This window comes from Mycteria americana, chromosome 2 (genome assembly GCF_035582795.1).
Source record: "Mycteria americana isolate JAX WOST 10 ecotype Jacksonville Zoo and Gardens chromosome 2, USCA_MyAme_1.0, whole genome shotgun sequence".
NCBI lineage: Eukaryota > Metazoa > Chordata > Aves > Ciconiiformes > Ciconiidae > Mycteria > Mycteria americana.
This window is the reverse complement of record NC_134366.1, coordinates 119,184,418-119,199,389: the sequence shown is the minus strand read 5'-3', so window position 1 is coordinate 119,199,389 and position 14,972 is coordinate 119,184,418. Positions and strand designations below refer to the sequence as shown.

The following is a 14,972-nucleotide window of genomic DNA, read 5'->3' as shown; positions in this document are numbered from 1 at the left end:
CAGTACCAGGACTAGCAAATATGTTGTACAGACTGCTGCCTGTATTGGGATACACAGAGGCAAAAATTATCTATTCAAGTGAGGAAGTACAGGACTGTCGTTCAAAAAGTCAGCGTGAGCAAGGAACACTGTCTTGCGTAGAAGGCAATATACCCAGGAACTGAAGAAGTACCTCCCACTGCAGGACTTATGTAGGAGCTAGGTCAGGATGCTTACCTGTCTACCAGAACATCTGTACGAATACAATGGAATTTTTCATCAGCAAAAAGCCTTTCACTGTTTTGTATTCTGTTACTGGGGAGCAGCAAGCTAATAAATGAGTTGTATTAAATTAAGCCTATCAAAACCTTTGCTTTTGGTTCTGCACTACACCAGTACATATATTTAGTTATATATTTACATATATACATGCCATATTATGTATATAATATATACAATACATACAATATATTTACATGTATTTAAATAGCAAATATGCTAAAGATAATTCATTTAAGGAATGTTTTGGAGAACTTTAAACAACTTATTTTGACTGTACTTTATATCCTTATACTGATAAAGCCAAATGCCTTCGTTTCTGTCCAGTGAGAGGGAGATCTATGCAGAGACCTAAATACCTCAAAAGAAAAATATTTCCTATGTTTAAAACTGTCACAGTTACTATTGCTTTCTATTAACTTGAGCCTATGCAAGCCTAGAAGTAACTTGTTAGACTCCGTAGAAATCTGGGAATCTGCTTCCTCCGCTGGGACTTGCAAGACAAACTTTCTAACTCCATAGTGAAAGTAACAAGTTATTTCATGTAGAAAATACCTGTCCCGTACCCAGGTCGGCCTCACGTAGTGATGCACTGCAGGGCTAGGGATTTTCTGTTTGTGGAAGGAACCGCTTATGTGGCAGATTTACTTTTAAAGAAAGAAATTTGCCTGGCCGTGCTTAAGGAGTTTAGACTATCATAGCAAATCTCAAAGGGAGAGGTTAGTGGACAGAGAGGATGATTAAACTACCACATAATAGATACATCTGCCATACAGCTCTGTAATTCCTCATGCTGAGAACACCTCTGAAAATGTGGTGAAAATTTGGTGTGGGGAAAATCATCCCAGAGCAAATTTGCATCAGTTTAACACTGCCTCTTGTCTTGGTTTGCAAAAGCAGAGGGATTCTGGGCACCTACAGTGCACACCATCCCTGGGAGTTTGAGGCTCTACTTACAACTGACAGCTACGGGATAAGAAGGTGTTTTCTTTCATCATTAGCCAGCCTTTTCTAAAATGATAATTAGTTTCAGGAAGAGAATTTCAAAATCTGCCATGAATGTATTTCTGTGAAAAGCTTTCATGTTCATCCCGTCTGGCACTACACATCACACAGCTACCTCCTCCTGAGTAGGCCCCAGTGTTGTCTGTTTAGTTCTTTATTCAGATCATATGATAATATGACGGGGGAAAAGAAGAAAAAGAAAAGCTGTTGAGACAAAGGGGAAGGCTTGCAATGTCAAATGCAAAATATATCTTTTAAACAATACATTATAAATACGGTTTTCTTGTACTGTGTACAGAGTCTTTAATACCCATCTACACAATACTGTGAAGGAAATATATCTCTCTGTGAGCCCAATATGACATACACATCTCTCATTCATCTAAATTGTTTCTTTTAAGTTTTATCTCTTAAAACAAAGTTAGGTATGTATATTCATTTGCATAGAAAAGAACCTAGGTATTCTGGTTAACTATAGATAAGTAAAATGGCATATATGCTGACAAAAGAGAAAGTCCAGGTTCTGTGTAAATTTTCATTTACTGTTCTTAATAGAGTTAGCTAAGAAAATGAAATTTCTTTTTGTGGGTAAAAAACTATCCTCGGGCAAAAGGAAAGGTCAGGTGTGGAATTTTCATGTGACCATACATTTCAGAAAAGAATCTCTTCAGAAACTTCAAATCCTTCATTTCAATAAAGTTGAAATAGTGTAATAGAAAGCATGTAAAGTAGTATAATGTCATTTTACATTTATGTACAATTAATGTAGCAGAAATTAGTACAAATCAAACACAATGGAAAATGGAACATTTCATCTTCATTAAAATGAGAACATGTATATTATGAATACCATATTAGAAAATCAAAATATAATTTGCCTTTTTTCGTGGAAAATTATCACATTCTCATTATGCAGTTCAATGTGAATATAACTAGCTCTCTAATGAAAAAGCTTTATTGATAAAAATACTTACACAAGCTTTGCTCCTTAAGTTAGAAAGGTGGTTTAGTACATGCAGCAGAAAAAAATGATAGAAAAAATGAAATAAATAACTAAAAAGAATCTATATCTACCATCATATTTAATTATTTGACTGTATGTAATTTTGCTAGTATTATCCTGTATTGGTTCTGACTGTGCATTTCACATGTAGGACTATTCCAAAGAAGGGGCACAGTTGAGGATTGTGTTCAAATCTGTAATCCTTTAAATCCCTATGGCTTCCTTTTATGAAAAAAGCCCTATTACCAGAATATTTAATGGAAATCCTAGAATAATTTGGATCAGAAGGGACCTTTAGAGATCATCTTTTCTAACCTCCTGCTCAAAGCAGACTTAAACTAAATCGAGTTGCTTAGAACATTGTCCAGCAGGGTTTTGAGTATCTCCAATGATGGAGATCCCACCTCTCTGAGCACCTGCTCCACTATTTGACTACCCCAATGGTGACAAAATGTTGCTAAGATCTAATAGGAATTTCCTGAGTTGCAACTCGTGTCTAGCGTATCTTGTCCTTTCACCATGTGTGTACAGTCCAGCTCTGTCTCTATACTCTCCCATTAGGTAGTTAAAAACTGCAGTAAGATCCCCTGTAAGCCTTCTCTTCTCCAGGCTGAACAAGCACAGATCTCTCAGTCTCTCCTCAATCAGGATTTGTCTGTCAAGAGAGATCCAGGTTCCATTCCCTGCTCAGTCAGGTAATATTTAAAAGTCCATTTCCTTTCCTATCAGAGGGTCCTAATCCCCTGGGTGGTTACACATGGTTTTTAATAGGAAGAACTCTCTAAAACCTTTAAAAATACACGGCTTTGTGTAATTCAAGATTGACTGGATCAGAGAGTATGACTTACTGGTTTAGTGAGCAGAGCCGTCAGCTGAAAGAAAGACCTGGGTGGTGGTCTGCTCCTATGTCAAAGACTATAGTGATATTTTTTTGTATAATGCAGTCATTTCACCGCTCATCTCCCTACTCTGATTTAGCTGGTCCCAGCTTCTCCGGGTCCCTGCATTCTTCTCCATAACAGACCTCTCAGCTGCCTGGCTGTCCTCTTTTCTTTGTGGGAAGAGAGGACAAGCACATAGCAGTTTGTTGTCACTCCGTGATTTTTGGCCTTCAAGTGTTCCAGCTGCAGCTGGGCTACTGGGTTCCTCCCTGTGCTCGTAAAGGATTTGTCGTACTTTGGCCTCTCCTGTATTCTAAGTGGCACCCTGATCCTCATCCTGCAAGTAGTTCCACATGGCTGCTCTAATCACATAAGTAAATCAGTCAGCTAAGTCTTTAGTGAACTGAAGAGATTCATAATCATTTGCCTTTTAATTCATTTGGGGGAAAAAACCAAGGTGTTAATATTCTGTGTATTTTTCTTATACACCCTTACAATTCAGGAGGACGTATAGGTCAATTAAACATTGTATTCACTATTTTCTTGATTAATTTGGGGATCGTAAGAATCAAAACACAAATTTAAATTCATATTGCCAAATTGTTAAATTTTGAAACAAGTTCAGAGAATCTGTGGCTTTTCATTTTGCTTCCTTAGTTCAGTTGAGTAGAATGGGACATTTTATTACCTGATTCATTACTTATAATAATGAAGGTCATGGTCAAAATTAGATAGTGGTAAATTTTGAAAAAGATTGCTGCTCACATCTCATTACTGTTTTATTCTCCTGTTGGGGGAGCAAGGGGGTGTTGTTTTGGTTTTTTTTACAGTGCATTTTTCTGAAGACCAAGACCAGTGACTAACTTGAGCCAGAAATAGTGCAGCCAGGAGCTTTGCAGACATATAGTTCTGCCAAAGCTTCTCAAATTCTTTTTTCTGCCATAGCCTAGAGCCTTCCCTGAAGAGCCTGTCAATCACACTAAAATGCATTGAGGTCTTCTTAGGTGGACAAGCAAGAACTGTAACCACAAAATTAACTTTCTCTGTGAGCTAAGACAAGAGTCAGCCCATTTCAAATAAATGTTGTTACATTAATCTGACGCACCACACAGCTCCAGTGTCTTCGCACTGTCGGTCAGTCACCAGTGTTCCCCCTCAGCCACTGCTTCAGCAAAGAAAATCTGTCAGTGCAACACTTCCTTTGACCTGAGGTGTTCTTGGGTTTGATGCTATAACCCTCACTTGCAGAAACTCAGGTAACCTGACGTAGGAGTTCATACAAAGCAGAAGCTAAGAACAAATAAGCAGAGGTTTTCATGATGTCACTATAAGCAAATCTGAAAGCACGTGCTGAATACCTGAATTCAAGAAAGAACGCTTAGCAGCAAGAGCAGGTGAGCTGTGTCTGTGACTGCAGCTGCACCTTACTTTTCCATCATCTTTTCCTTCTCATTTCCCATTCCCCTCCATATTTTCTTTCTTTTCTGATCCACTGTTTCTTCTTCAGTCATGCCATACTTCGCCTGTGAGCTACCACTGCTATTTTGAAAATGGGATGTAGCCCAATAACTTTTCTTTTTACTTTGATCTCATGTGATGCTAATGAACCAATCTACTAGTAACAACAAAGTGCAAAAAGACCATTAAAGTTCTAATATGCAATGAGTAAGAAGGCAAGTAAAAAACACAGAAAATCAAAAGTGGTTTTGTTTATGCTGATATAAATCAAAACCATTTTCATTAGCCTCCACCTTCATTTAAAAAGTTTTTACTCATTTTGCACTCAATTCTTGTAACTCTGTACATTAAATAAATCCTCCCCCCCCCTTTTACTTGTATTCCTTTCTCCTTCTCCCTTTCTAGCCAGTCCTGCTAGTATTATGATGCCTTCTTGGTCTCCCAGTACCAGTTTTGGTGTTACTGAAAGTGCTTCTAAAGTCTCTGTGGCAAAAAATAAAAGCCACAGTGAATGAAAGGGGGGGAAATAAAATCCTGTGGTATCAGGAACACTGTTTTCAAAATTCAAGCAGCATCACAGCATTTCTTTAAAGTTCATTCTTTTGTCTTTATCAGAGAATGCAAGAGCACCGTAAAAATGAAATGAATAATGTTAGCATTTGCTCTGAAGCAGGAAGTTGATAATTAAAACAAAAGAAGGCACCTAAAAGAAATTATAATAAACCACCAAGTAAAAGGGCTTATGCACCCTTGGCTATAGTCAAAAATTCATAATCTCTACATCAGTCTTCCATACTGTTGTAGCTTTACTTTGTTGTGGTGTCAATAGAAAATATATGTTGGACTTCTTAGGACAAAGAATAATTTTATAATCTAATACAGGTTTGCAGACTAAGAGATCCTAAGCAAGGAACAAGACAATTCAGTGGGAGCCTGCCTACCTTTTTCTTTTTTAATTCTCTTGACAATTACTTTCTCTGTGGTTGTTCTCTAGAAATGCTAGTTCCTGAAGTGGGGACAACTTGCAAAGCATTTTATTAAGTGTTCACTAGTTCTTGCTGCAAAACGTAGTGTCTTTAAAAATATTTCTCCTAACTTTATTTCCTGTCTGATAGAGTGTTGACAGTACACAGTTTAATGTCACTGTGAAATTGCATTCTTGAGCATATTACATTTCAATATAAAGCATATAAATGTGAAATCGAATGACAAAAGTTTGCTATAAGCAGAACTTCACTATCACTAATGCCATACTATTTCTATTTTGCTTCCTCACTTTATTTCAATTGCTTCATGTTTCTCAGTCCATTCAGGGGAGATAGAAAGGGTTCCATGCAGAGTGTTGCTGTTTTGATAAGAAATATAAAGCAGAATAAAAGTATTAATTACTTATAATGATAGTTATTTAATAACACCTAAAGAAATTTACCATTTTGGTTGAAATGGATTAGATATTCATTAGATATTCATATAAAACTTGTTTTCTATGAGGACTTTTTAACAATGAAAAGTAACATAAAGAATATGGATGAGGCATTGGAGATTCAAGGTATGCCCTAAAAGGATATCCTAAAAAATAGCAAGTCATATTTTGAATTTTCTAATGCAGGTTAGAATAATATCAATGTTACCAAATGTGTACTATTGCAAACCAGAGGTGGTAAACTAAACCTGAACTCCACCGTACACATGTAGTTCTCACAATGATGTGTGATGTGTGTTTTTGTGTCTGCCTTAGAGGACCCATTGCAGAAGACAGGAAAACAATCACAGTTATTGACAAGGACTATTTTGTTGTTAAAGGAAAAATAATTACAACATAAGTATGAAAACTGTATAAAAACACAATAAGCAGGGATTAAGTCAGTTACATTTGCAGACTTTCTTATACGCTTCTTGTGGAGAGCTTTTATTAAATTACATCTTCCGACTGTCACTGAATCAGTGATGCTCATTAAATGATTTCACATTAAAGCATTTTCCCCAAAATAATTATGAGTCTTCTTTTAGCGTATCATAAACAGACAAAATAGATGGGCAAAGTAATTAATTTCTGAGTTAATTAATCCTGCCTGGTATATCATAAGTAGCCTAAACAATGCAAAAAGGTGAGTAATTCTAAGTGTTAGAAAAGCAAATAAGGTATTTAATATCATAAAAAAATGCATCAAATCTTGTATTAAAAGTCCACAGACTTAACATCATGTCTGTCACAGTGGCCAGTGACAAACCTGTAGGGGAACAGAGGAACAGAGCGAAGATAAGGTAATGCATTCACTGTGCTCTGCTCAGCCCTTAATCAATTTTTCTTTTACTGATATTTACTTTTGGTATCTCTAGAGTCCTGTGGTGGTGTGTTCCATAATTATCTGGTTTGTGTGAAAGTATTTACTTTTATATTTAAAAAATTTTCTGAATACCCTCTGGTTCTGGTTCTTACATCGTTGAGAAATAGTAATTCTTTCTAAATTTCTTACTTTTCTCCACGCTTTTCTTTTTTATATACTTTTATTGTATTCCCAGTTCAACTGCCTCTTTTTTAAACTGGGGACTCCTTATCTATGTAAGGACTACCACCTTTCTGGTAGGATCTGTTCCTTTGATCTTCCATCACCTCTCTGCATATGTTCTCTAGTTTGAGAAAATCTTTCTTGCATAGGCACATAGCAGAACTGCATGCAGTGTTCAAAATGTGGGAGCTCCATAGATTTATACACTTGCTTAATGACATTTTCCATTTTGTTCTCTATTCCTTACCTAACCATTCTGACTTCTTTTGCCTTTTTGAATATACATAGCACTGAACTTTTGTCTTCAGAGAATCAGTGACTACCAGATTTCTTTCTTCTGTTGTTTATGAAGTCATTTAGACCCAATATTGTGTGTATATAGTTAGGATTATTTTTTCCTATATGCGTGACTTTATAGCTGTCAACACTGAATTTTATCTTAAGTGAATATCCGGTCACTACCTCATGAGATAAATTTGTAACTTTTTAACCCCATTTCTAATTTTTACTACCAATTAAAAATTGTGTGTTGTCCAAAAACATTGTGGACAGCAATGTTGTTCACCGCTTTTCTAGATCAGTGTGTATATGGTGAACAGTACAAATGCCAACGTGCACTTTTGTAGGGGACCCACTAGTAATGTATCTCTGTTGTGAAAAATTACCTTTTAGTCCTACTCTTTGTATCGTATCTTTTTAACCAGCTATGATTTTACTAAAGGGTCTTTCTGATTATAGTTTAGATTCTTTCAGGGGTTTGGTGAGCAAACTGTTAAAAGCTTTTGTAACTACAAGTGCACCACAGCAGTGGGTTGCATTAAAGCCCCCAATCCTTTCTTTATCAGAACCATTTATGTGACTTGTCCACAAACAGAGAAGTAGAATTTGAAACAATATGTATATAAGAAGAAGCTATTTTATCTTAAGTTACAATAAGTGCAATAGTTCATTGAATTAATTAAAGGAAAAAATTCAGCCCAATTTCTTTAGCAACTTTAATACAAATTTCATCTCACTGTGTTTATTGATATCTTGGTGATGGTAGTGTGTTGCTGGAACTGTGGAAAGTAGCAGCATGTTGTTTCTCCTTTCTTTGCTTGGAAGAAAGGAGGCATGCTGATACAAAAAGGGGAGTAACACTCAGTTTGGAATTGGGAAGAAGAAAGTGAGTGCTTTTGCTTGATTCAAATAAGTATGCTTTTCTCACTGTTCCTAAAGTAAAGGCACATTTCTTTCAGAGCCTGAGTTGATTCCGGTTATCAGCCCCAGATGCCATTTTTTAAAAATTATTTTTACTGTCATTACATTCCTCCAACTATGGTAGTGTCCCATTGTGTCTTGTGCTTTGTGCCTAGTGCTTTATAAACACGAAGGGAAAAGGCAAGCTAGGTCCCAAAGAGCTTGTTACGTAAGTTAAGACAGGACAGAGAAAATGGATACAGGTAAGTAGGTGGAAAATGAACCAAATAGAGGCTGATAATGTAGCAGCAGCTTAGCAGTTATTGGCATTGGTTTGTTAGAGGGTTGGAGGGAGAAATCACAGAGGAGGAGGATTTTGAGAAAGGTATTAAGTCAGGCTTGCAGAAGTTTTACAAGGTGATCCTTTCAACTAGAAGGGACTGTACAGGAGAAGATGCAGCATTTAAGAGTTTCATGGTGGCAGATAAAGTGGGGACAGATTGTGATGAAGCCTTTAGCTTATTATTTTCCTAGCCTGATTTTATTAATATTTGTAACAGAACAGAGTAAATGATACGCAAAATCCCACACAATTTGTTGGGGGGAGTCTGTATGTTTGTCTGCTCTGCATTTTACCATATTTTTACCATTACACCAGCTCACTTGTCGCAATTTCTTGAGCCTTAAAATACCAACAGTTCCTAGCTAGTCTTGAGATTGTTCTGAATATCAGGCTCCTCTTTTCTCAGACTGGTATAGTGCATTCTCTTTCCTCATATAGTGATGGTGACACTGTGTGATAAGCTGATCATTTTTGCTTTCCCTACATAAAGAATTTCATCCTAGGTAATCATCATGGGAGCTTCCATCCGTTTTAGTTTTTCCTTTGGTTGTAGATCTCTTTTCCTTTAAGGAGGAAACATCAGAGAGTAGCTACGAAGTGTCTTTTCCGTGAGTGAAGATGATCAAATATTTAAGTATTTTTTTCCCCAAAAATTTACTTCAAATCTAAGAGCATGAGTGGTGATGGTGATGTGAAGTACCATGGTTTTACGAGTTTCTTAAATCTTGTATAGCTAGAGCCTCCCAGGGATCGAGAGATCCAAGGAATGGATGAGTTGCAGAGACTGCAGCACTGCAACACCTTCAGCAATATCTGAAAACTGCAGATGTAAAAAATGCTATATTCAGCTAAAGTTTACTCGACTAAGTCCGGTGGGTGTTTTTGTTCACAGTACAAAAGTCTGGCTGGTATTGCTCTCTTCCTGTAACAGTTGTTTCAGATTTGAGTTTTTCCCATGAGACCTATTTCCAGAATTAGATTCAGATTGAGAAGTACTGTACAGTTGTTACTGTCATAAAAACAATCTGCTATAGCTTGATTATGGGACCAAAACCAGAAATGAAGGAAATGAGAAAATGTTAGTGTAATTTCTTTAAGAAAATTAGCTGACTTCTTACAAAATTTGAGCTTCATGTTGTTGGTGTAATAAGCAAGAACTCTGGCTTTCCTTGGGAAGGATACAATTTTTACTGTTAAATAGAGGACATTCCCTGTAACAGCAGATGTGTAACCCTACAGAGCATGTGTTTTTCCGTAATCCCACAGAGTAGCTGGTATCATATATTTTACCACATTGTGGATTTTCAGATATGGATCAGTATCACTATAATGTTGCCCGGGGCAATTCTCCTGGCAACGTTTCTTTAAAAATCTGTTATGGAAAAGTTGTTACCTGTTCACCAGTAGGTTGTTCACATGCAAGAGTTCTTGGAGAAAGTGCTGAGCTTGTGACATTGACAGCGATTAAAGGTTTTGTGAATAGAGATAGTACTCACAGGTCCACTGATGAGTAAGGGAAGGCCACTATATACTGCAGTTTCCTGGCTTTAGTGACTATGCAGTGTTTAGATAGCTAGTTGGATTGACAACTGGTTAAAGAGAAGCTGCTGATTCCAGCCTGAAGAGAGGGAAGTCTTGTGAAGAAAAGCTATTTCTACGTGCCTTCCTGAAGCAGTGCTCTAGTGCTGAATTGTCCTGAAGTACTTTCCTATGGTCTGCACAAACGTGAGATAAAATAAGTATGATATGTGCCTTACGGATGAAGTTTCAGTGACCACACTGTGGATGCTGTCATTGTCACTGTTCAGGTTCTGGTTTCACAATGCATTTAAGCTGGGAATTGCCCAGTGGTTGGCAGGTGGTGGGAGTAGCTGCATGTACTTTCAGCTTAAGGCTAAAGCGGATTAGAAGAGGAGCCATGCATGACTTAGTGTATTGCCATCTGAGCTAAGGGTGGAAGGAGGAAAAAATATATCCATTTCATGTTATCACTTTGATAAGTCCTTATAAAGGACTTCCATTAAGTTGTTCATGCATTAGGAGATACATCTCAGATTCTACTTTAAATAATATATTACTCATTCATTACAGTTAGATGTGAAGGAAGGGGGAGATTGAAGGATTTTTGTAAGAGTTTTGTTTTAGTTATGGTACTTGAGTGAAATTTTACTGTCTCGGATATAAAAGAGTTCAGACTAGATTATCTAGTGGTCCCTCCTGCATTTATGCACTGTGAAGTAATAAAGAACCAGTTTTGTTATCAAGTCTACAAAGTAAATTAGTGTTGATCAGAAAGGGACTTGTTAAGTTCCTCCATTTAATCTCCTTAAGTGAAAATTAAATCAAATTTTAGAAACAAAACCTTTGTTTATGAGTTATTTTTGCTGTCCACCAGTGATATTCCAAATTACAAAATCAGGAGTTAAACTTCATCTACAGGAAGGACGTGACTTGTTACTGTTTATCTACACTCTTTCTTAGCTGGACTGTAATATTATCATTAGTGAATTTTGAAATCCCTAATAATGAGCATTTATGGATGAGGTTTTGTTGCACACCTAAATGCTTCGTGTAGTACAGAGTCCCACAAGTGGCTAGTATCCAACTGACTGTAAGCGCTCTCCTCAGCATCAGTCGCAATCTAGAGTGTGTTCATGGTGGCTCAAGCTAACACAGGTGACTTCTGAGCCGGGATGAGCAAAGAGGTACATACTACTTACTACTCGTTACTGCAGGTACTGTAGCAGGTTTTTAAGGCAGAATACTTCAGTCGCTTTCATCGTGGGGACATGCCCTCATGAATGGAGTGGCAATCCAGCAGCTTATTGAGGGCCAAATATGACCCTTAATACTTTTGTGTGCAATGACCCAATAGCATGCCTGCACTTACTATTACTACTTCTATTAACAGCAAGACTTCAGTTTCAAAGGCCTTTTGAGCTGTACTCATGGACTAAGATACTGCTGAGCTTGGTACTATATTGGTACAGAACGTAACCATAGCTCCTGCCCAAATGGCTTGTTATCTAGGTGTAAGATAAGAGACAACAGGTAGATAGATGGGGAACATGGGAAGACTCTGATGCAATACTGATCAGCACAGTGAGCAGTAATATCAGTACTTTGCAAAGTGTGTCTGCAGGCAGTGATTTGAAGGAGAATAGTGAGCTATAGGTAGGGAGGTTTACAGAAAGCTCCTCCCATGCAACATGAGGGGATACAAACGTGCTTGTCTGAAAATCTAGTGGAGGTTGGTGTAAAAGTCTGTGGTGGGAATCATTTTTTAATACTGAATGAGAGTTAACAAAGAGAAAGGCTTTGAGAGTTAGCACAAGTTGGTTATGCTTGATGCAGTAGGCCTGTGGAAGTGGAAGGAAACTTAGATGGGATAATAAGCTCCTGTAACTTCTGGTTGAAGGTATCTAAAAGATCTTTCTGGTGGGTGGATATGAGCTGGCTCATTATGTTTTCCATGAGGAAAAATCATTGAATGAACAGATATGAGAAGATCGAAGTCTGTGGAGCAGTTATTTCTGTGTAAAACCCATTCCTTGAAGATACTACACAGAAGGAATCTGGAAAATTTAAATGAAGGCTGTAGGCAAGGACTTGGGGAAGGGCTTCGTCTAAGACAAAGTCACAGGCCAGGGAAACAAGCCAAATGGGCATGGGATACAGCATCATCAGGATCACAGATGTCTCACAGAGCTTGAAAGAAAAATCAAGAGTTTTGGACATGTTATTTTGTGATGGTAGCTAAGCATAACTCTGAGGGAGACAGAGTGAGATTTTAGTTTAGACAGAAACAGTCAGATCTGGAAAAAAGAGGTATACGTGTCCAAAGCAGTTCTATAGCTTAATGAATCACTATTCTAATATCAGAATCAAGATCTTGTCTCTGACAGAGCATTCCTGCTGAGAAGCAACTAACTCTTGGGACTAATTCTCCTGAAATAAAGAGTGACAGAAAATAGTCTTTAGAAATGCAATTCAATTTAAATGTCACTTGGTTGTGCAAAGTGTGTTAAGAGATGAAACATATACTATACAGTATGATGTAAACCAGTTAGCTGTGTTATATGGTGTCTCAGTGAAACAGCTCCAGACAGTTCTACACATGTGAAGTGAAAATTGTTACTGATTTGTCAGTTCCAGTGAAATCTTCTCTCCTATCATTTTTATTTATGTATTTAAACAGATGTAGGCTCTGATACAGTAGCTCACATCACCTTTGTATCCAAGTAGTCCCCTTTGATTCAGTGGTGGTCCCCAAGGATTAAGGTGCTGTTCACCATAAGTCAGGGCATTGGCAACTATCCCTTGATTATCAGATGCCGTTAAAGGCCATGAGTGTGAAATCAATTTAAGTTTCCAGAAATGCAGGAATAATTGTAAATATGTTGCTTAATAATGTGGTTACAAGCTACAATACTGATCTAAACAACATGAAGACTGTGTCTGCTCACTGAGTGTTGTTTTTTTTCTTTTTTTTCCTCAACATTCATTTCTTAAGAAAATTGGCTAAAAAGCGGAAAGAGACATTGAGTAGTACACGGCAGGAAATGACAGTGATGGTGAATTCAATGGATAAAAGCTACACTGAGCAAGGCACCAACTGTGACGAAGCTTTCTCTTTCATGGACACGCACAATCTAAATGGGAGATGTAAGTTTTTTCTTTTCTTTTCTTTTCTTTTTTTTTTTTTTGGAAGGTGGAAGAAAGGTGCAAATGGTTTTTAAAATATTCCTCATTACTCAGTCATGGAAAATCCATGGGATCCAGAGTTTCCCACTGTGCAGCACATTGCAGTGTGTATTCGAATGAGCAAGACAGACATCAAGAATAGACTTCTTTAAAAATAATAAGGATAATTGAGCTTTTTTCTGTCCATCCTTTTCTTCTGCAGAAGAGCAAAGACATTACTGAAACAGCTGTAGTTTTACCTTTCTGCAATCTCTATTATGTTCAAAAAACTTTATCCCTCATACTGTCCCAAGTCCTTCAAATGCTTCCCCAGCTCACTTCTTTTTTGTAGGCAAAATTTATTTTTGAATGTCATAACTTAATAACCATGATCTGATTGTCTTATTATTTCCAATTCTAGATGATGCTCTTTCTGTGGCTTGTGCAAAGGAAGAACTCAGTAGAATTATGTGTTCTGCAATTTCCTAAGAGATTCTCTAATATCCTGAGTCTTCTTGGATCTACCCTGAAAATAAATAAAATTTGGGATATAAAATTTCCTGTATTAGAATTTTAGTCAAGGACTCATTCCTGTCTGGAGGTTAGCACTGAGCAAAGACCAGGAAAAACAGTAGTTTTTTATAATTGTTAAAAAGAATGAAAAAAGAATGACTATGTTCAAAAACCTTTCTTGGTTTTTGTAGTTCTTAAGGAACCTCAGTTTTTCTTGTATACCAGTGTTTTTGAACATCTTCAGAATTTGTCAAAGATTGAATTTTGTTTCAAGTACTAACAGTATGCAAGGCCCAACTCCCACTCTTTAATAATATGCTTAAGAACTTATCTTTGACAAGCTCAATTGTACAAACACTTGGTGAGGTTTATACAGTGAGATTTCTCTCAGCAGCATTAGGCTCAGAATTTGCAATGTTAATTTGCGTTTGAGTTACTTTTGAAATTGCTTTGAAATAGATCTTTCAAAATCTGACTTGCCTTTCTGGTGAGAATATACCATCTCAGTTAATGAGATTGCTTATTTCTGTGAAGAGATCAAGAGGTTTGACTTCATCTTCCATCATCATGATGTAGTTTTTCCAGTGGTGTTACTGAATGGTCACAACAACCAAAGAAGCTGCAATGAGTTCCTAGGACTAAATCCTCTTTATGTAAACCACCTTAAACCAGTTTGAAATTATTGGCATAGCAAGTATTTTATACCACTTGAGGGCTAGAACCTCTAATTAGACTTTCCTTAAGAAATGTGGTCAGCAGAAGAAGCAGTCTGACAGTCTTTAGGAATAATCTTTGTGTAAGGCCTTGTACTCAAGAGATTTAGAACATTCCTACTTCCTATGAGAGGTTATTATCCTGGCAGCATTCTCTTTCTAGCCAGTTTTATTAGCTGCAGCAACTGTCATCAACTAATCAACTAATCTCTGCATCCATACCCAAAAGGAATACCACTCTGTTCTTTCCATCCAGTGATTCAGGAGACTTAATCAAAGGAAAGTAGGTTCAGATATATTCATTTATAGGATAAGTGATAACTGCCAGCATTATTTAAGCCAGTTTTCAGATAGCTCCATCTTAACAAGGGCTGGCAACTGAATGCCCTAGAAGATCAGCCAAAAAAAGGTGGATGAAAGCCAGCA

The 14,972-nt window shown here is 37.1% G+C and overlaps 1 protein-coding gene across 9 annotated transcripts in view; it reads left to right on the top strand.

The window, feature by feature from the left end:
- Positions 1 to 14,972, top strand: part of PTPRM (protein tyrosine phosphatase receptor type M) — a 489,673-nt gene that overhangs the window by 376,434 nt on the left and 98,267 nt on the right. For all 9 annotated transcript variants that reach the window (XM_075494401.1, XM_075494400.1, XM_075494399.1 and 6 more), the window contains one exon: positions 13,151 to 13,302. In XM_075494401.1, the coding sequence (XP_075350516.1) occupies positions 13,151 to 13,302 (152 nt within the window). The remainder of the gene's footprint in view (positions 1 to 13,150; positions 13,303 to 14,972) is intronic.